Source organism: Solenopsis invicta, chromosome 5, assembly GCF_016802725.1.
Source record: "Solenopsis invicta isolate M01_SB chromosome 5, UNIL_Sinv_3.0, whole genome shotgun sequence".
NCBI lineage: Eukaryota > Metazoa > Arthropoda > Insecta > Hymenoptera > Formicidae > Solenopsis > Solenopsis invicta.
In genome coordinates, this window is record NC_052668.1 from 3,401,610 (window position 1) to 3,423,689 (window position 22,080).

The following is a 22,080-nucleotide window of genomic DNA, read 5'->3' on the forward strand; positions in this document are numbered from 1 at the left end:
TTTTTTCAAACTTGCGTAATTTTTCAAATTTTTGATTTTTTTAGCCGATTTAAGGTTTATATCGAAGAGAAACTTGTAATAAACGTAAAAATTTTTGGATTTTTGATTTTAGGCGGAAATTACGACCTCTACATGTCACGCAAGCGACATGTTCGGGCGGCGAACGTCCGGGTTGCGGCCTACAACTGCTCTATTTTTAAATATAATGACTTAAAAAAATTTGGACATGTACTTCAGAATATGTATAAAATGATTCCAAAGTTGCAAAAAAAAAAAAAATTTTTTTCTACCTAAAAAAAATTCTCAAAGAAACATGAAAAATCGGGCTCCTAACCCTATGTCCCCCCTTAAAAATAAAGTACAAATAGTTTTATAGGCCCGTATTCATAGTCGTGACTTATTTTCAAGATCGTCTTAAGTACGGTCTTAAGTTGCCCTCTAGATTTATAGTCATAAATCAAGCAAATGCTTGAGTAAAATCTCAAGTCAAGACTTATCCAAGACGATCTTGTTTGGAAACGTCTTATTCGGTTTCGACATGATTCACAGATAGATCTTATTCGAAATAAGAACAGACTTAAAGCGATACTGGAGTAACGACCGAACTCCGACGGTCCTGCGCCATCTACTAACAAGGGGAGGATCAGGTGAGTCACCCTGGGATTTTGATCCCAATTTTTTTAGTTATCCTGGAGACGAAAAAAAAGTTTACATCTCCCGGCGTTTGGTCGAATAGGCCTTAGTTTCGGAATAATAAATTTGTGAAAATTGGCCATACCGCGGCGCACCACATGAGTCTTCTAGGTAAGTGTTTTCCCAACCAGTGTAGTCGGCTCCATGCGTTAGGTGCTTGCTTCACAATCGTAAGATCCAGGTTCGCTCCCGGATGTGTGCAATATTTTTTTTATTTTTTTTTTAACAAGTGTATTTATTTATCTTGATGATATTGATATAGTATGCAAATTTCTAAAATAAAAAATTTAATTTAATATCACTTTATAAACATTAATTTAAATTTAATTTGAAGGATATTTGAATTCAAGTAATAATATTTGAAATAATAAATAGGTATTATAGTAATAATAATAATATATAAGTTATTTAAAATGGATAACATAAAGGCAACGTATTTAAATTTTCAAACTGTTTAAATTTAACACTGGTATTCTTCTACGATTAATTATTTTAAAAACTGGAATTTTAAAATACTGTTAATATTATTTCCAATTAAATTTTAAATTAAACAATTTGAAAATTTAGATACGTTGCTTTTATATGTTATCCATTTCAAATAACTTATATATTATTATTATTATTACCTATTTATTATTTCAAATATTATTACTTGAATTTAAATTAAATTTAAATTAATGTTTAGAAAGTGATATTAAATTAAATTTTTATTTTAAAAATTTGCATACAAGATCAATATCATCAAGATAAATACACTTATTAAAGAAAAAAAAAATATTGCACACATCCGGGAGCAAACCCGGATCTTACGATTGTAAAGCAAGCACCTAACGCACGGAGCCGACTGCACTGGTTGGGAAAATACTTACTGGGAAGGCTCATATGTCGCGCCGCGGTCTGGCCAATTTTCACAAATTTATTATTTCGAAACTAAGGCCTATTCGATCAAACACCGGGAGATATAAACTTTTTTTTCGTTTCCAGAGTAACTAAAAAAATTGGGATCAAAATCCCAGGGTGACTCACCTGATCCTCCCCTTGTAAGTGAAAATAAAAATGTCGATAATATCAATATTTTTAATTTCATTACCGTTTGAGTTCTGTATTCTGTCCTTATCTTTTCAACAAACGAAATCACCTAACTCAGTACCGAATACTTCGGCACCCTCGGGCCGTCTTGTAGGATGAGTTTGCGCGAAACAATTTTTTATTCGACCTGTTGGGTTTCTGCTATTGAATAAGGACGTAATGTGTTGACAATATACATTGCACTTTGACACCACGCTATCTCTTTTCGCTGCATGTAACAAAAAGAGATTGACGTTAGACTAAATGTTTAGTATATTTATAACCATGTCATAAGAAAATTATGTATATAATACATAATACTAAAATTATATTTTCATGTCGAACATGAATATGGCAATATTTTGTGGACAATATGGATTGAATCCTTCATTCCCATCGCCCATTCCCATAAAACGCAAAAATTTTTCATTGTTTCTCCATTCTTGTTTGCTTATGTTTGCTTATAAGATGGGCAAATACAAACTTAAAATAGTCAGCACACGATAAACGCATTTGATAATTAAAAATAGTCAGCCCACGGTAAACACCTCTGATATTTAATTAATAATAGTCAGCACACGATAAACGCCTCTAATATTTAATTAATAATAGTCAGCCCACGGTAAACGCCTCTAATATTTAATTAATAATAGTCAGCACACGATAAACGCTTCTGATATTTAATTAACAGTAATCTACACACGATAAACGTCTCTGATAATTAAAAGTAGTCAGCCCACGATAAACGCCTCTGATATTTAATTAATAACAGTCAGCACACGATAAACGCTTCTGATATTTAATTAAAAGTAGCCAGACCACGGTAAATGCCTCTGGTAGTAATTAAAAATATGATTATAATTCACGGCTTACTGCTGTAGACAGTCTACGGCGACGGAAACCTTTTGACATTACATTGTCTTATGATAGGTATCCTACACCTGTCTATACCAGTGCCTCTGCATTCTAACCTCTAACTTTCTTTTGGACAGGGTTAGATTGACCAGGACATCACAGTTGACCACGTGTGTCATGCTTTCTCCAGGATGCATTATCGTAGCACGTCTCACCACTTTCCTTCCCACAGCGTTTTCAAGAGACACGTATGTACATTGCACGCACCGATAGATGTGATGTCCCTTGGCACTAACGCTCAGCTGTTACATACACATGCAAAGTCGCGCACGTACGTATCTCACGGTAGCGCGGTGTAGATCGGGGAGCGGGCATAAAATGGTGGGGGGCGCTACAATCATGTATCTTTCTCAGGTGAGAGAGAACGCATGACACAATATGAATACATGGGCACATAATGAAAGTAAGAATGGTATGCGAAAAATTTGGAAATCACGCCTCTTTTTCGCGTCGAGGTACCTTTCATTCCACAGGCTTACCAACTACGAAAAACTAAATGTTTGATGATATCAGGTTGCTATAACTGTTCTGATTAAATCTTTTAGCGAATTTGGTCGCTTGTGTACACTGACAATGAGTGAAAATTTTTTCAGTGCAACGTGTTCGATCAACGCCCCCTGCTCGATGCACTCGTGGTATTCAGTTATATTGCATTGTTATAGTGCACACCTTATGGTGTGTTCGATGACTTTCTCATTATACTAGGGTAGCACTAACTTTGTATTCGAATACACAAAGCAAATTGATCAAGTGCAAAATTTATTGCACGGCCAATTTTGGCAGTGCAGTTTTCTGTTACTAGTAAAAAGTAACGTGTGAAAAGGTTACAATGGAATTTAACCAATTCATATTTTTAAATGAAATATTAGAATGTAGCAGTAGCGACGACGAGATAGTAAATTTTGTAGTTGCAAATTATATTAAAAATAAAATACCAAAAGTACAAAATTAGATTAATATCATAAATAAGTATCCTGATAAAGAAGTAAGTAAATTTATATCAAGTATTTATACATATATATATATTTATATATATATATACATATATACATATATACATATATATATATATATATATATATATATATATATATATATATATATACATATATACATATATACATATATATATATATATATATATATATATATATATATATACATATATACATATATACATATATACATATATACATATATATATATATATATATATATATATATATATATATATATAATAAAAATACTTATGGTATTTTTTTCTTTAAGATAAATATTTTTTTACACATAATTTAATATTTCTCTACTGGGTTATTCAAAATAACCTATTGGTCCCGAAGCTGGCATATTCGTAATCGAATTCTGAGACGATTTTTCCTTTTGCAAAAATTTGTCCGGAGCTTAGTTTTCAAATTACAATAAGAATTAATTAGCGTATGACGGGTCGGATACAAGTGGTAGACAGGGGCGGCGCGACTCACTGTTACACGCGGGTGTTTCCGTGGGGCAACTCCTGCGCTCAAATGACTGACAAAAGTACATGGACAGCACATTCCTATTTAAACTTTCTCTCTCTCTCTCTCTCTCTCTCTCTCTCTATCACTTAAATTATGCCACATTTAACTTGTCAAATTTCAATCTGTCATCCGGCCGTCAAATATCGGGATGACCGTGAAATTTTCAAGTAAGTTTACATCATTATAATAAATGTACGCCCAAGAATAATAAAATTTAATGCAAATTAGATTACTTAAATGTGCACTTGCAAGTTAAAAGTAGCACTTTTAAAACGCACAAAAAGAAAGGAGAGAGAGAGAGAGAGAGAGAGAAACGGGGCAGAAGGGGGCTTTAAACAAGTTTAAGCACGTTCACTCACGCACACGGCAATCAACTTATTGTTTTCACGATGCGACAGTTCAATTTAAATTTGTCCTTTATCCAGATCTATCCCTCGAAGTTGTTTCATATTTTACCACATTTACACTATTTACTCTGCACTTGATCGATAAACGCGGAACTACGCGACGAACCGATCGATCAACTTTATTAAATATCACTGTAATCATTACAATCATTCGATGCGTTAAAATTACTCGAAGAAACACGTGTTTACGTTACGATCACACAACACGTGTTCACTTGACGATATCAAGCAATCGACTGGATGTTATTGGTTACGTTGTTATAAGAGTGTCGAACGATTGGTTAAAGCCATAAGTCAAAACGCGGCAATTTAAAATGAAAATATTAGTTAATACAATTTACATCAATACAATTTATTAGAAAAATGTTGCAAGTGCATGTTTATCAATATTTGTTAAAAATTCTATGATAGTGACTTTATCAAGATAATTATTATTCATTCTAAATATTCAAGAAATAATTTTATCAAAATTTTCTCAATTTTTTCTAAATATTTTTTTTAATTTCTTATTTTTGAATATTTGCGAAAACTGTGAAAATATTCCTTGAAATAAAATATTTGGTTGCCTTGAAAAAGGCAGATTATCCGTTGCTGCAAGGAGATTTCAAGAATTATATTCTTGAAGTTTTTTTTATAATAAATATTCTAAATAATTTTCTTGATAAAGTCACTTACAATTTTTAACAAGTAATAATAAATATGCATTTGCCACATTTTTCTAATAAATTGTATCGATGTAAATCGTATTAATCAATATTTTCATTTTGAATTACCGCGTTTTGACTTATGGCTTTAACCAATCGTTCGATACTCTTATAACGATAAAACCAATAACATTCAGTCGACTGCTTGATATCGTCGAGTAAACACGTGTTATGTGATCGTAACGTAAATACGCGTTTCTTCGAGTAATTTTAACGCATCGAATGATTGTAGTGTTTACAGTAGTGATTAATAGTAATTAATAAAGTCGATCGATCGGTTCGTCGCGTAGTTCCGCGTTTATCAATCAAATGCAGAGTAAATAGTGTAAATGTGGTGAACTATGAAACAACTTCGAGGGATAGATCTGCATAAAGGACAAATTTAAATTGAACTGTCGCATCGTGGAAACAATAAGCTGATCGCCGTGTGCATAAGTACCATAAACGTGCTTAAACTTGTTCAAAGGGCCTCCCCCGTCTCTCTCTTTCTCCCTTCTTTCTATCCTTTTTGTACGTTTTAAAAGTGCTACTTTTAACTTGCAAGTGCACATTTAAGTAATCTAATTTGCATTAAATTTTATTATTCTCGGGAGTACATTTATTAAAATAATGTAAACTTACTTGAAAATTTTACGGTCATCCCGATATTTGACGGCCGGATGACAAATCGAAATTTGACAAGTTAAATGTAGCATAATTAAAGTGACAGAGAGAGAGAGAGAGAGAGAGAAAGTTTAAATAGGAATGTGCTGTCCATGTACTTTTGTCAGTCATTTGAGCCCAGGAGGTGCCCCACAGAAACACCCGCGTGTAACAGTAAGTCGCGCCGCCCCTGTCTACCACTTGTACCTGACCCGTCATACGCTAACTAATTCTTATTGTAACTTGAAAACTAAGCTCCGGACAAATTTTTGCAAAAGGAAAAATCGTCTCAGAATTCGATTACGAATATGCCAGATTCGGGACCAATAGGTTATTTTGAATCACCCTGTATAATTGTATATAATATTTAGTTTCAGAGAAATTTCCGTTTAAAACGGAACACATATTTAAAATTAAAAGATTTATATGCAAAATCGGAGTTTTGCTCAAATAATGTTAATAATCACATACCAAACAATGCAAAATTACTGGCTCTTTTGTGGTAATAAAATTTTTATGAAAATATATATCTATATGTCCATATAAGTATTATATTTATTTAATGTTGTAAAAACAAACAACAGAGAAATATATATATATTTTTTTAGATGTATGTGTGTGTGTATGTATGTGTGTGTGTGTGTGTGTGTGTGCGCGTGCGTGCGTGCGTGCGTGCGTGCGTGCGTGCGTGCGTGCGCGCGCGTGTGTGCGTGTGTGTGCGTGTGCGCGCGTGTGCGTGCGTGCGTGCGTGCGTGCGCGCGTATGTGTGTGTATTAATCGTACTTATATGTATAGTATCCCAACAAGCACTAAATTACAGTTATATAATTGTAATTTTCCACTCAACAATGTAATAACTGTTATATAACAAGTGTGTTATATAATAGTTATATTATTGGGACATTACATACGAATCTATTTCTATCCAATTAAAGTCTAAAGAAACCTTGAATCCATTTGAATCTATAATGTGAAATCGAAATTACTGGATTTCTATATTTTTTTAAATCAAAATTGAGTTATGTGGGCTGTAATCTATTTTAATCCGACCATAATCTAAGATTAAAATTTTAATTGCTGTCTTTTAATCTAAAATATATTCAAATAAATTAAAATGGATTACAAATTTTCAATCCATTTTCGTTTACCAGAATAGTAGTATTATACACTGTTTTAGCGTAGCTTGCAATAGTTTAACACCAGTGGAATTCTAGACGGTTTCCAGATAGCCAAACGTGAATACTCAATCTAAATCAAATAATTGCAGAAATTAAGTTGCTCGTCAATTGCTATTATGTTGCCTATAATTTAATGAAACAAAAATGTTTTTGTGAAATCAGTATTAATATGCTGAGTTTTATTGTCAAACAACGGTAGAACAATTGTTGCAACCAATGTTTATAGCAATCTGATAGCAATATGTGAATAACGATTATCATTCATGAGTTGTGAGCAACGTGTCGGCAACCGAATGGTAATATAAAGTTAACAGAAACATGCGAGTATTACTTTTATTCATAAGTTGTGAGCAACATGTCGGCAACCGAATAGCAACTCTACTATAATAATAATTGCTGAAAAGTTGTCAGCATTTAGTTGACAATGATGTGCGTTATTATTGAGTGAGAGAAGTGCACGTAAACGCCAGTACCTAAGCGACCAACTGAAGCGAAGCATACTTGCGCATGCATCGCCTAACCTACTTTTTTACTCTTATTATGAATGTACATCATTTGTCGTTGTGTGTTTCATAAAACTAGTGAAAATTCAAAATGGCCCAGTGTCAGCAATGCATTTTCGACTTTTAGCAGCCACACTAGTAGCATGGAAGAGGAAGACTAGTACGTATGTATGTGGGCGCTTCGCGTATATGTGTAGAAGCCGCGTGTCGCGCGCGAAGGGATATACCGATTCCGTCGGTGTGCGTATATACAGTCATGAGCTAAAAGGTTGCAACACTTTTTTTTTGATGAGTTTTGGAACATAGTTTTGCTCTTAACTCACTAATAGCGTTTTTCATTAGAAAAACTAGTGCGCACTGAAAGTGCACTTGCTACAGGTAATTGGGCATTTCCGTTGGCACCGTCATCGCGCAAACCGAAACGTCCAATTGCCAGCGGCGAGTGCACACTCAGTGCGCACTAGTTTTCCCAATGAAAAACGCTATAAGCGCTCCTCGCGCATCTGCTCTATCTGTTGAACATAAGTCTTGATATGACACAGATTTTGTAACAAGATCTATATGGTATTTATAGAAGGGATATGAAAAGGATTAAAAATCTTTTTACCTGTTGTTAATAACATGATGACAATTTAAAAACACAATATGTTGCACGTCAGTTGTTCACAAATTGCTGAAAATCGTTGTCATCAGATTGCCGACGGATTTTCTACAAGTTTCTTGCATTGTTTGCAATCTGAGGGCAACTTAACAGCAACACTTGTTTCCTACCCATTGTTTAGATTTTAAGGATTCCTGACGTGTTGCGCGCCAATTGCCAGCAAGTTGCTGAAAACTGAGTTTAAAGTCTATTGCCAATAGAATGTTGAAAACTTGCCATTATTATATTTTGAAAATTGTTACTGACAAAAACATACTGAAAAGAGGAGACCCCCTTCTGTTGCTTTGCTGACAACTTATGAGCGATATTTGTGGCAAATTGCCGACAATTTGCAATCATTTGGCTATCTGGGTTATAGTGTTGCATCAAATTGGTATTGCATTGAGAAAGGTTAATGCGGATTAGACTTACTGCTGCACTCGTACAGTTTAGTGCAACATGAGTTCAGTGTCAATGTAAACCGACTGAATTCGCTATTTGTCACACCTTACTATATGTGCATTGTATCCTTTTTCTTTGATATAGGATGCTTACACATACATTATACGAATACACTTAAAACAGATGCATTGTCAATGCATGTTTAGTGTTTTAAACAAATTATGTGTTCTTTCAAATTTATAATAGAAAATTGCAATAACGCTAGTAAGATCACTAAAAAAAAATATAATAGTAAAAAAGAATTATTTTTAGTTTTACCAAAAAAAGTAACGTAAATTATAAATAAATGTAAATAAAATTTAAATAAATCTTGTACATTATGGTTACGCATTAATTTATCTAAGGATTGCTGATAATATACATGAAAGTATATGGTATACAGTTTTTTTCATATAAACAAAAATTGTTGATTATTATCTTATTTTATTATTCTTAACATTAATTTTTTTAAATTATTATCTTTCATATAGAGCCTCTGTTGCCAACTCCGATTAATTTAACCGCGGCCAATTATTGTATTAGAACTGATCAATCACATTTGTTGTTTAGAAGTGTATATAAAAAGTTTCTTTCATATAAACAAAAGTCGTTTATTATTATTCTTCATTATATTATCTTTTCTCAATTATCATCATTAATATAGTTTATATACTTTTATAATTTATATAATTTATATACTTTATTATTATCTTATATATGGCATTTGTCGTTAAGTTAAATTGACCAGAAACAATCAATTACAGTTGATACAGAACCGATCACAACCAGAAGATTGTGAAACTAGCTCTTAAAAATTGGAATAATTGCGATATTCTTTGATTGAAAAGTTTATTTAAAAGCCTATGTCCGCGATGCTCAAAATCGGTTCGAGTCTCAGATCTAAAAGTATGTAGCCAATCAACGTTTAGCTTTTACGGAAAAACAACAAGCTGATTGATTACAACAGTTCTCGGTCTAAAAAATCGGACCAAATTCTAACATCGTGGACATAGGTCTTAACATTTTCTATTCAAAATTATCGATATCTTTTCTACGTTTTTTTTATGTCGAATGCAATATACATTTTATTATAATCATACGATAAGTGCAATCGTATGAACATTCATGTATACGATAAAAAGAGAGCAATAACATACGAAATGATGTGCTTTCAACGAAGACAATCATATTCAGTTGTAACAACTTTACAAAGTTAAACATATGTAAAAAATTTAATACGGTGTAACAAACCACCTTCCGACGTCCCCCCCCGGACCACCTAACCGTCCGAGCCGTCCTGCCAAACAACCGCCGGACGGCAATTATCGGCGCATAGCGCCTAATATAATCAGAGGTCGAGCAAGCGAGCAAGCGTTTCCGCGCGCTTCGCATCTCCGTGCGCACGCGCTCTCGTTCCGTCGCCGTCCGCAGCCACGCTCTACGCGCGTGGCCCGAAGCGAGAGACCCGAAATCGAGTGGCGGGGATGCTGCCTCCGGTTCGTTCCGGCGCAACACGTCGCACATCCCCTCACCAGGATTCTTGGGTATATAAGGCGGCGTCCGCCGGACAAAAAACACCTTGTCCGCTTCTGGCTGGTTCGCCGTACAGAAGCTCCCCAGGTCGAGGAAGAGATCGAGCGCCTCGGTCTCCGTCGAGATACTTGATCCCCGACCGTTCCCGATACCATTCCAACTCCGCTTCCTTACTCGCCGCAACGGGCTCAAGTAAACTTGAGCCCTGTCAAGTTACTTGATGCAGGGTAATTCCGAACACATTCCGAGTCCGGCGCTACCACGTGTAAGGGGGTACGGTGCTCCGTGCCTCCACCAAGCGCACTTGGCGCGGGGTAGTGCCGCCCGGCAAATTGCATTAAGCGGTATTAACCGCCTCACGACGGGCCGCGCGAAATCAAACACGAAAACACGGATCTTTATGCGCGCCGCGCTGCGCTGTACCACGCCACGCGCCGCGTCTCATAACACATTTTTCACGGCCACAATAACAAGGCCGCCCGAGTTCCGGGAAAAGAGCTCGACGCCGTTCCGAGAAACGCATCTCGCGAAACAGGTGCCTTTGTAAATATACCTGTAAATAGATAGCCGTATTTCATCCGCGAGTATATTGTCACGTCCGTCCGCGCGCTTTCGTTTACTATTATAAGTTCCGCGTTAATTACCGTCCGATTTCATCTCCGTATTATTGTAATCACATTACCAACTCTATTTTGCACTATTAGACGTATGTTCATGAGACTTATGTTGATCTCATTACGTTTATTCAGTATCAAATAAATACTGTCAGTTTTACGAACATACAAAACGAAGTTCCTTCAGGCGACCTTTCGCACTTGTTTCCGCACCGCTCATCGTCCGTGCGCGAAGTACGGTCGTTACAACTTTTGTTGACTTTCTTAAAAGACTTATTATACATTTTTATGGCAAATATATTGTAACGATACGCCCTTCCACCGTCCGTGCGACTCCATTCCGTCCACCGAATGACGAACGCCGAGCGTAACAGGGGACCACGTGCACGCACGACCGAACTTCGACGTTCGACGACGCGGCGACACGCGCGCCGACCGTGGCGTTCCACAACGCTCCCACTCCGGTTTGATCAAACGAGCGCGCGGATTGGCTTGCCCAACCGCGCGTTCAGATATATAAGCCGGCAGTGGGAACGCACAAGGCAGATCCGTCCGACTCTCCGACCTGTTCAGACGACCGAGTATTCTCGATCGCTCCCAAAGACGAGCATACTCGTCGCTCTCCAGTTCCTCGACGGGCATTCTCGTCGCTATCCCCGGCCGAGTATTCTCGACCAGCCACCACCAATCTCATTGACGAGCATCCTCGTCAATATCACCGGCCGAGCATTTTCGACCAATCACGTAAGAGATCACCGATGAGCATTCTCGTCACTATCACCGGCCGAGCATTCTCGACCAATCACCGCCATTCTCGAGTACCTGGATCTCCATATAGACCCTGAGTCAAACTTCGTAACCTAGACATCGACAGGGCATCTGCGCCCTGTCGACCAAGCGCTCTTTTGCCTGGGGCGCGCTCGGGCGAACCGCGGACACGACCGCACCGGCAACGGACCGCGTTCACGCGACTCCGACAACCAATCACGCCGCGTTCCGCGATTTTCCCGCCCAATCGGACCGACCGTCCGTATAACACACCGCCGATTAATATCACGTTCATTTAACCGCGAATTATTATAAGTTAGCGTTAAAGCCGTTATTGCGAATTATTATGAAAGCCGTTATTTTGATTAATGTTACGAATTATTATGAATTAGCCTTAAAGCCGTTATTTTGATTAATGTTACGAATTATTAGCCTTAAGCCGTTATTTGGATTAACTATCGGTATCGCCCGCGTAGCTTTAAGTTGTTCTCACGTATCCGCCGCCATACCCACGAGCTGCTACTCTCTCTCCTTCTGTTATTTTTGTGTGCATTGCGGCGTTCACGAACGCGAACTACCAGTCCACATGGTATTGACACTACGTTTCTGTTCTTTCAAACACCACTGTATCGACAACTACGATTGCAATATTTGAATAAAACCTTTTCTTTTGCTTACTTGAAACACTGGGTATAATCGATTTCGAACACCTGACCAACCGGCGAGCCTTATCCGGTCCGATCCCGAAGTTCCCGCACCGCACCGAACCGACCGGAAAACCCGTACCGTTACATGTCGTCCAAACAGGGACCGTCCTGAAGACCGATCGAATATACCCAGGAGCAAATATGTCATTGGTAGAGTGGATAGACCGCTTACAAAGAGAGCAGTTCGAGATCCTGGTTCAGTCCTAGCAGGTCGAACCCTCCGGTACTACCGAAGAACTCCGTCACCGCGTAAAGCAGCACTTCCTCGCGATGCCCAGCCCAGCCGGACCGTCGCACGGCCCGGAACCGACAAGCGTGACCGATCACCACTGGCACAGCAAGGCGATGAATCAAATAAGAAAGTGGGGTTGTCACTTCGACGGCCAGGACCCCCTGTCCTTCTTGGAGCGGGTAGCGGAGTTGCAAGAGGAATAGCGCTATACCGACGAGCAGATGAAGGCCGGCCTGCCCGAGTTACTAAAGGGCGACGCGCTGGCTTGGTACCGAAACGAAAGAGGTCATTGGGACACCTGGTCTGACTTCACGAACGCCCTGAGGCGACAGTACCTGCTTCGGCGATACCAGGCCAAGCTCGCCCGAGAGATCCAGCAACAGCCGAAAGAGCCGTACGCCAAGTACGCGACCGCGGTACAGACCATGATGCGGCGCGCAGGCGGGTTCACGCAGGCCGAGAAGGTCGACAGGCTATACGAGAATTTGAGGACTGAATACAAACTCTACGTACGCCTCACCGACGCTCCCGATCTCGCTGACCTGGCAGAGCAGGCCGCCGAGTTCGAGGAGATCACCAAGGCTCAAGAGAGCGAGAACCGGGCGGAGAAACGCAAGGTCACCACGGCCACCGCCACCACCGCCGAGCCCGGGCCCTACGACCGAAACACCGCCTGTTGGCGGTGTAAGCAGCGCGACCATAGCCGCTTCGACTGCGGCCCGAAAATTCTGTTCGCAGTGCGGCAAGGATGGAGTCCTGATTAAGGAGTGCCATCCCCGAGCGGGAAACGCGCCACCGGCCGAGAATGCGTCCGCCCCTCGGCCCAGGTCCACATAAGTTACTAGCCGCGACCGCACATCACGGTGCGCGTCGGACCGCGCCGATTCTCGGCCCTGCTGGACACCGGGGCCGAGATCTCAATGATCAACCGCCGGGTCGCCGAACACGCCAAGACCTTGCGCATCTAGCCGGAGGTCCAGGACGAGACCATTCACCTGGCCGATGGAACCACCGCTATCACGCCCGGACGAGTCCGCCTCCCACTGCACATTGCCGGGCGGAGGTTGGAGCACACTTTCCAGCTCCTCCCGTCCCTGGAGAACGATCTACTAATCGGGACGGATTTGTGGTCCGAGCTCGGTCTCACCATCCCACCGCCGCCGCCACCTTGAGCCCGACGATACCGAAAGCCTCGACCCACGCATTAGGTCACCGCCAAGATGACCAAACGCAGACCGCAAGAGGAACAGGAGTTAAAGGCGTTTCTGGCAACCGAGCTCGCCAAGTTCGAGCGAGTTCAGGGACCCACCAACCAGGCCGTGCATCATATCCGAGTAAAAACCGAGCAATCAATCAAACAAAGATACCGATCGCGGAACCCCGCGATGCAGCGGATCATCGACGAAGAATTCCGCACGATGGAAGCCGCCGGGGTGATCGAACCTTCTAACAGCGCGTGGAGCTCCCCGGTAGTCATAGTCAGGAAGAAGGACAGCCGGCACCGCTTCTGCATCGACTTTAGAAAAGTCAATGAGGTGACCAAGCGGGACGCCTATCCCTTGCCGCACATTACACCCACGCTGGACAAGCTGCGCGGGGCCCAATACCTCTTGACTCTCAATTTAGAAAAAGGGTACTTGGCAAATCCCCCTCACGCCGGAGAGCCGTCCTGTCACGGCCTTCACCGTACCGGGCCGCGGCTTGATGCAATTTACTGTAGTGCCATTCGGCTTACACTCAGCCCGGGCCACCTTCCAACGACTTCTCGACCGGATTTTGGGGCCCGAACTCGAGCCGCACGTGTTCGTATATTTGGACGACGTTATCATCGCCAGTACGACCTTTACAGACCACCTAAAACACCTAGAGGAGGTGTTCCGTCGCCTGCGCGAGGCACGCCTGAAATTAAACCCAGAGAAATGCCATTTTTACCGCACCGAACTCAAGTACCTCAAGCACATTGTAGACCGACGAGGTATCCGCACTGATCCGGACAAGGTCCGGGCCGTCACCGAATGGCCAACCCCCACCAACATTCGCCAGATCCGCCAATTCGTAGGGCTGGCCTCATGGTACTGACGGTTCACGCCAAACTTCGCCACCATCGCGGCACCCCTTACCCAACTCATGAGGAAAAACACTCGGTGGCGGTGGGGTCCAGAGAAAGAGCGCGCCTTCCAAACCTTAAAAGATGCGTTGACTACCGCACCCACCCTCGTGTGTCCGGACTTCTCGCGACGATTTCTGCTGCAAACGGACGCCAGCCACCACGGGCTGGGCGCCGTCTTGTATCAGTACTTCGAGGACGGCGAGCGCGTCATTGCCTACGCGAGCCGTTCACTGAACGGGGCCAAAAAGAACTATAGCGCTACAGAGCTCGAGTGCCTGGCCGTAGTGTGGGAAATCCGACACCTGCGGGGCTACTTGGAGGGCTACGAGTTCACGGTTATCACCGACCACCAGGCCCTCCAGTGGCTACGCCGCATGGATTCTCCCACTGAACTTGGACGTTGGGCACTCAAGCTCCAACAATACTCCTTTGACGTCCGTTACCGAGCCGGGAAGCTCAATCGCGTGGCCAACGCGCTCTCACGCCTGCCCTCCGTATGTTGCAACCGAACACTGCCCGCGTGTACCTGGTACCGCCGACAGTTCTGTCACGTACGTGGACGCCCTGAAAATTTTCCCGACTACGAGATTCGGGGGGGCTGGGCGACTCTACCGTCGTATCCTTCACTCGACCGATTTTAAAGACGAACCGGCCAAAGCTCAGTAGAAGTGCATCCCACGACGCCCCCACCGCCGGGCACCTGGAAATCGCGAAAACCATTGCCCGAGCCGCGCGGCGCTACTATTGGCCGGGGATGTTCGCCGACATCGCTCGGTACGTCCGAGACCGTCGGAATTGTCTAAGGTCCAAACACGCGCAAACACGGCCAGCCAGACTATTACACACGTCCCATGTCGACGCGCCATGGGCACAAGTCACGATGGACTTAGTGGGACCCCTTCCGCGGTCCACTAGTGGCCATACGTGGTTACTAGTGATGCAAGACCGCGTCACGAAATGGGTCGAACTAAGCCCACTCCGGCGAGCAACCGCAGCGACCATTGCGCAACACGTCACCAACCGTATCGTCTACCGGCGCGGGTGTCCCCGGCAGATCATTTCGGATAACAGAAGACCGTTCATCGGTCGACCGATGAAAGCCCTGTTACAGGAGCTAAGGATAGAGCACCGTACCACACTAGCCTACGCACCCCACTGTAATCCTGTCGAACGGATCAACAGGACGATTAAAACGATGGTAGCACAGTTCGTGGGGAACAACCACCGCCTGTAGGACTAACAGCTAGGCGCACTACAGTTCGCCTACAATACGGCCCCGCACGACGCTACCGGATACTCGCCCGCCTACTTAAACCACGGGCGCGAATTAGAGGAGCCAACCGGACTCAGCGATCAACGACCAGTACCGGCAACAACACCAACCGCCAATCAACAACGACTAGAGGAGGCTTATGAAGTCGTGCGTACCAACCTGGCCTGCGCCTTCAACCGGCAAGAACGACATTACAATCTACGAAGGCGCGCATGGAAACCGCCATTAGAGGACACCGTGTGGAAGCGAGAACATCTTCTATCCAATAAGGGCCAGGCGTTTAACGCCAAGCTAGCCCCTAAGTATGCCGGACCGTTCGAAGTCCGCAAGATACATTCACCCGTAATCGTGGACATCCGAGACCCGCGAAGCAAATGGCACTGTCGAATCCACGTGAAAGACCTTAAGCCTGGCACACGAGAAGCTGCTGCCGAACAAACCGATGCCGAGGATGACGAAGACGGACAAAACGATCACACCGAAGCAACAGACGACCGAACTGACGACAACCGAGCAGACGACGGCCGAGCAGACGACAATCAAGCAAAAGGTGCCCACAGCGACAATGAGACGGCGGAAACCGATGCCGATGACCTTGCCAGGAGTTGAACACGTGAAAATCACACCCAGGAGCCATGCGGTCCCGAGGGAAGGAGTACCCACTCCTGGACCCCGAGCAGTATATAAGGCGGACCAACCGACCCGGAAACCGCAGAAAGTGATCCTTGAAAATGGAGCAACTGGACGCGTTATTAACGGAGCCTATCAACGACGAGGAGTTCGAGGCATTATAGTCCCAGGTCATGACCATAGCACCTCCTCGCCCGGACCTGTTTCCGGCAGCGGACAACAACCAGCCCAGCGCGCCACGGCCGACTCCAGGACAACCACAGGCGCAACAACCAGACAATCGAAGCGTCGGGTCATAAGCGTGCGAGCGCCACCGCGCAAACTCATCGAGAAGGCCAAAAGGATTGGGCGCCGCCAACCTCTCACCCGGGACAAGGCAACACCGGCCCCGAGGAAAGATGCCCCGGTGATAGGGGTATGAGTGCAGCGGTCGTCCGCCACCAACGCCAGAAAGCTCGCGGCGCTCTTGGCCGAACCACCGTTACTAGGCAGTACGCCGCGACGACCGACACGGCCTACGGAGAAGACGGCTAGAGCCTCGGTGAACCCATCACCACCCACCGTCGCTCCGTCCGCACCGACAGCCGACACGGCCCACCGCACTCCACTCCAGTGGCCGACGGCGCCTAAGATTCCACCTCTCACACCGAAGCTGACAGAACACCGAGCAGACCGCGCTGGTACCAGAGAGAGTTTGCTGGCGATCTTCGGGGACGCACTCTCCGATCTGGATGAAGATAACGCTCCAATGTCTAAGCCGCGCCACCCCCAGGGGATCGAACCAGCCGACACCACCGTAGCTGGCATATCATCAGCCGGCCCGACGATACCCTCCGCCGAAGCCGCGGAAGAGACAACTTTGCGGTCGGTCGATCGGCACAGCCCGACTCCCCGCCCTCGCTACCACCGTCACCACCGCCACACAAGGCCAACACGAGGAACCAGCCGAACCAGTCATCACGGCTGCAACTACCACACCAGGAGGCGCTACTCGACCCGAGGAACCTCCAGCTTACGCCAACCACCGTATCCTCCACACGGGAGACTCTTCCGTCCGTGCCAGTGCGCGTTGGTGACGACCTGATTATACACGTGCCGTACCACGCTGCAAGAGTGTCGCGAGTATATAAAGTGCGGTTGGCGACACGCCGCTACACGCTGCGTTTCGATCGCACCGGTCGTAGAGTCCCTAGAAGTAGAGAGTCTGGACATCTGCCCCTAAAATGTCGGTGATGAATATGTCAGTGTATGTACGTGAGCTTTATGTATGTGTATGTTTATCATTAGGTTTGTTCTTTTCAGCAGAACTTTCTGCACTAGTTTAAAAAGTGTACACTGAAGCGTTCTTTTTACCAGAAGTAAAGTCAAGAGTAAAGAGCCTCGCACATGAAATGCATAACATAACATAAGCACAACATAAGACCGATGGACCAATGAACATCCAACATAAAGTCGCCATATTGATTTACATAAGATTCTCATTGGTCCAGAGACCGTATGCTACGCTTATGCTCTGTTATGCATTTCATGTGCGAGGCCCTTTACTGTTCTTTTCAGTAGTACAACAGAACTTAGTTCAACAGTTCACTGAACTGCTTGCCCCAGGTCTTGAGCAAGTGCAAGCAGTGCAAAGGTGGAAAGTCTGAAATGGCCTGGTTCTTTTCAACTGAACTGCTGCACTAGTTCAGAGGTTAGTTTACTGCCGTAACTTAAAAGGGTAAATATAAAGGATAAATATATGTTTGATACGTTTTTTATATTTTAAAGCTTTATTTTTTATAGCGCTATATTAGATCCGAAGGGTGTTAATAGTCAAATTAAGAAGGCTATATTGAGTCCTGGTCAAGGAGATAACGATTCCCCACCAACGCAATCAGGTATATGATTATCAGATGTATAGTGAGAGCTTTATAGAATTTTAATTTTTTAGAATATTAAAAACTGAATATTTTTTAGAATATTAAAACATGGAAACAACGGGAAGTGCATACATTAAAAGGGATGCAGCTGAAAATATTTTGGTTGATGAAAATGGAAATGTTACTTGTGAATCCAAAGGTACGTCAAAATTTATCTAAATATATAAATGAGACAAATAATAAAACGTCAAGCCTAATCTAAAATCTGCAGTAATTAATTTTGTTAAAAGTAATGTGTAAATATACGAGGTGTGTTCAAAAAGTATCGCGAATTTTGTGTTTTTTCAAAAATTATTTATTTATTCATGAATATCTATTTTGTCCCCTTCAAAGTAATCCCCATGAGATATTATACACTTGTGCCAACGGTTTTTCCAATCTTCGAAGCACTTCAAAAAATCATTTTTTTTTTATCTTGTTCAGCTCCTCCTTCGATGCCGTCTTTATCTCGTCAAGCGTAGCGTAACGTCGTCCTTTCATGGGCCTCTTCAGTTTAGGGAACAAGAAAAAGTCACAGGGGGCCAGATCTGGGGAATACGGTGGCTGCGGCATCATTAGTGTGTTGTTTTTGGCCAAAAAGTCGCGCACAAGCAACGATGTGTGAGCAGGGGCGTTATCGTGGTGCAAAAGCCAATTTTTGTTCTTCCACAAATCCGGGCGTTTCTGGCGGATTGCTTCGCGCAAATTGCGCATAACTTGCAGGTAATATTCCTTATTGACCGTTCTACCCTGTGGCAAGAACTCATGATGCACCACGCCCCTGCAATCGAAGAAAACTGTCAGCAAAACTTTCACATTCGACCGAACTTGGCGCGCTTTTTTCGGTCTTGGTTCGTGCGGCAGCTTCCATTGAGATGATTGAGCTTTGGTTTCCACGTCATAACCATAAACCCACGATTCGTCACCAGTTATGACCCTCTGGAGCAAATTTGGGTCGTCGCGGACAGAGTCCAACATCTCATTAGCAATGTTCATGCGATGCTGTTTTTGGTCGCAATTGAGCAATTTTGGTACGAATTTCGCGGCGACCCGTCTCATGCCCAAATCATTGATAAAAATCGAATGGCACGAGCCAATCGATATGTTTAGGTCCTCAGCAACTTCTCTAACGGTGATTCGACGATTGGCCAATACCATTTTCTCCACTTCATTAATTTTTTCGTTTGTTGTTGAAGTGCTCGGGCGTCCGGCACGCTCTTCGTCGTTCACATCTTCTCGGCCTTCTGAGAACATTTTGTACCACCGATAAACGTTGCTTCGGTCCAAGGTAGCTTCTCCGTATGCCACAGTCAACATTCGGAATGCATCCGCGCACTTAATTTCGTTTTTCACACAAAATTTGATACAGGTTCTTTGATCCATTTTTTTGAATAGGTAAAAATCGAAGACGATCCAAAACACGTGCAAGCAAAGCAGCTGTCAACAATTAAGTGAACATTCAAAATGGCCGAGCTTGTCGGCATAAGTGAGAGACATGAGTACCAACATAACGCCACAAAAAGATCGAAATTCGAATATACGTAACCCGCGAAAATTCAAAATTCGCGATACTTTTTGAACACACCTCGTATAATAAGTATCCAAATCTACAGAACGTTACATTTACTTTATTTATGTTAATACAGTAATTACTGTGGATATTTTCGATTAGGCTTGATGTTTCATTATCTTATTTTGTTTTTTTGTGATTTATAATTCTACCTAATTATATGCGTTTATACGATGCATGTTTATATCCTTTTATCGTGTCTTTTATGTTACTTATTTATTTATTTGATATTGACTTTACCTGTGATACGTTGCAATGTTATGTTGATGATAAATTAATGTCTATTACATTACGTCCAAATGTGGAACAGAACGAACAAACAAATGATACAAATAGTTATGGAAATTGTAGTCTAGAAAATAATGGTAACGATGAAAATAATGCTAATTATGAAAATAATGCTAATAGAACAAACCAAGATAGAAGAAAGACATTTTTTGGGATGATGCAACAACTAAACTGTTTTTGGAATTATATGAGAAAAACAGTGATTTCTTAGTAAACAGAAAAATTAAAACCAAGAAAATATTATGGCAAAAAATAACAGAAAGTATGCAAAAACATGGATACAACGTGACACTTGTACAAGTCGAAAATAAATATAAGTCTTTAGAGAGATCGTTCAAAAATATGGTTTTAAATAATATTAAAACAGGCAGAGCTCGCATGTCATGTCCATATGAACAGTAAATATTAAATTTATTTCAAGCTTAATGTAACTTTATGGATAACATGCAATGAAGTACAATGCGTTGATAATATTTACAGACAGTTAACTAAACTTCTGGGTCATAAGCACAACATTCGACCATTGGCAATATCTGGAAAGCAAGGTCTACTTTTAAGGGATGATGTCCAAATTAGCACACCTTTGCAAGTTCCTAATCTTGAGATTCAGACTGATAAGTACAAAATATTATTTAAAAAGATATATTAAATTCTACATATTTATAATTTGTATTTATTATTACTTTAATGATAAGACATAACTGTTTTATTTATCCATTGTATACATATTACAGAGCTAATACCTGTGATATGAATAATCAAAATGGAGTTAATTTAAATACAGATGTAAATGTAGAATCAACATCAAATTCAAGGAATACTACATTGGAAATAAATGCAAGCCACACTGAAAATGATTGTTCAAATCAAGTAAGTGCTATCCTCTCTATTGATATAACTAATATTAATGTAATCTGTACAACATATATATATTGCAGACATTGTCACATAGTACGCACAGAAAACAAACGGTTAGAACGACAAGATTTACAGAAATTTTTCACAAAACGATCGAAAAACTTTTAAGCGATATTCAACATGACAAGGAGATAAAAAATGAAATACAAACACAGTTTGTAACGGAATATAAAGCAATGAGAAATACATATGAACAATCAATGAAAAATATAGAGGAACAACTAATAAAGGCAAATCAATTGAGAGAAGAAAGAAATGAATTGTTAAGAGAAATTTATCTGAAAACAAACATTAACATTAATGAGCATTAAAAAAGTTAGAAAGTTAAAAATGTATAATTCAGCAAGAGTACAATTTACAATTTGTCCAAGAGTTCAACGCAGTAAATAAATGCGTGAAATTTTATTTTATTTTTTCGGATTCAGGGAAATTGTCCCACACAAGTTCCTTGCTTTAAGAGCAATCTTATAAATAAAACGTTATTAATGGTTAAGAAATGTTTTGTTTTACATACCCTAACAGCACAAAGTCGACTTTAAGTCGACTATGAGTCGGCCATAACTGCTAGACGTCTGGAAAATGGACGTCCATAAATCGACTTTAGACGACTTAAAGACGTCTATAAGTCATACAATGTCCCACTTTAATCGACAACTATAAGTCGACTTTTAGAGACGTCTTTAAGTCATACATTTGAAGACAACTATAAGTCGACTATAGTTAGCCATCCTACAGACATTCTATGCAGTTGTAAAGGAAGGAATATTGAAATTGGGAAAATATGTTATAACATTTTTTACTTGTTTGATTCGTTTTATTTAAAAAAAAGAA

General features: G+C 41.8%; 1 protein-coding gene and 1 long non-coding RNA gene across 6 annotated transcripts in view; one reads left to right on the top strand and one right to left on the bottom strand.

Moving 5' to 3' along the window:
• The window catches only part of LOC120357898, a 59,965-nt gene extending 57,110 nt beyond the window's left edge, over positions 1-2,855 (bottom strand). The window contains exon 1 of one of the 2 annotated variants that reach the window (XR_005574902.1): positions 2,733-2,855. This is a non-coding gene — a long non-coding RNA (uncharacterized LOC120357898). Of the gene's footprint in view, positions 1-2,634 lie in introns of both variants that reach the window. The other variant, XR_005574901.1, reaches the window with a different exon arrangement.
• LOC105207127 lies at positions 1,699-22,077 on the top strand. Of its 4 annotated transcripts, none has more exons than XM_039449764.1 (8): positions 1,699-2,864; positions 18,136-18,265; positions 18,358-18,452; positions 18,532-18,633; positions 20,452-20,729; positions 20,812-20,949; positions 21,066-21,201; positions 21,270-22,077. In XM_039449764.1, exons 5-8 carry the CDS (start codon positions 20,596-20,598, stop codon positions 21,558-21,560), a joined length of 699 nt encoding a protein of 232 aa, XP_039305698.1. In that variant the 5' UTR covers positions 1,699-2,864; positions 18,136-18,265; positions 18,358-18,452; positions 18,532-18,633; positions 20,452-20,595; the 3' UTR covers positions 21,561-22,077. The 4 variants fall into 4 exon arrangements, with proteins under 4 accessions (XP_039305698.1, XP_039305700.1, XP_039305701.1 ...); XM_039449766.1 differs by having other exon boundaries at positions 2,752-2,864; positions 18,133-18,265; XM_039449767.1 differs by lacking the exon at positions 1,699-2,864 and having other exon boundaries at positions 18,221-18,265; positions 20,699-20,729.
• The last annotated feature ends 3 nt before the right edge of the window (positions 22,078-22,080 follow it).

Bases quoted from the DNA above. Each gene is read 5' to 3' on its own strand.
- LOC105207127 (XM_039449764.1), top strand. From the start codon at position 20,596: ATGCAAAAACATGGATACAACGTGACACTTGTACAAGTCGAAAATAAA. The intron at 20,730-20,811 runs GTAAATATTAAA...TAATATTTACAG, and splicing joins ATGTCATGTCCATATGAACA to ACAGTTAACTAAACTTCTGG. The intron at 20,950-21,065 runs GTACAAAATATT...TACATATTACAG, and splicing joins CTTGAGATTCAGACTGATAA to AGCTAATACCTGTGATATGA.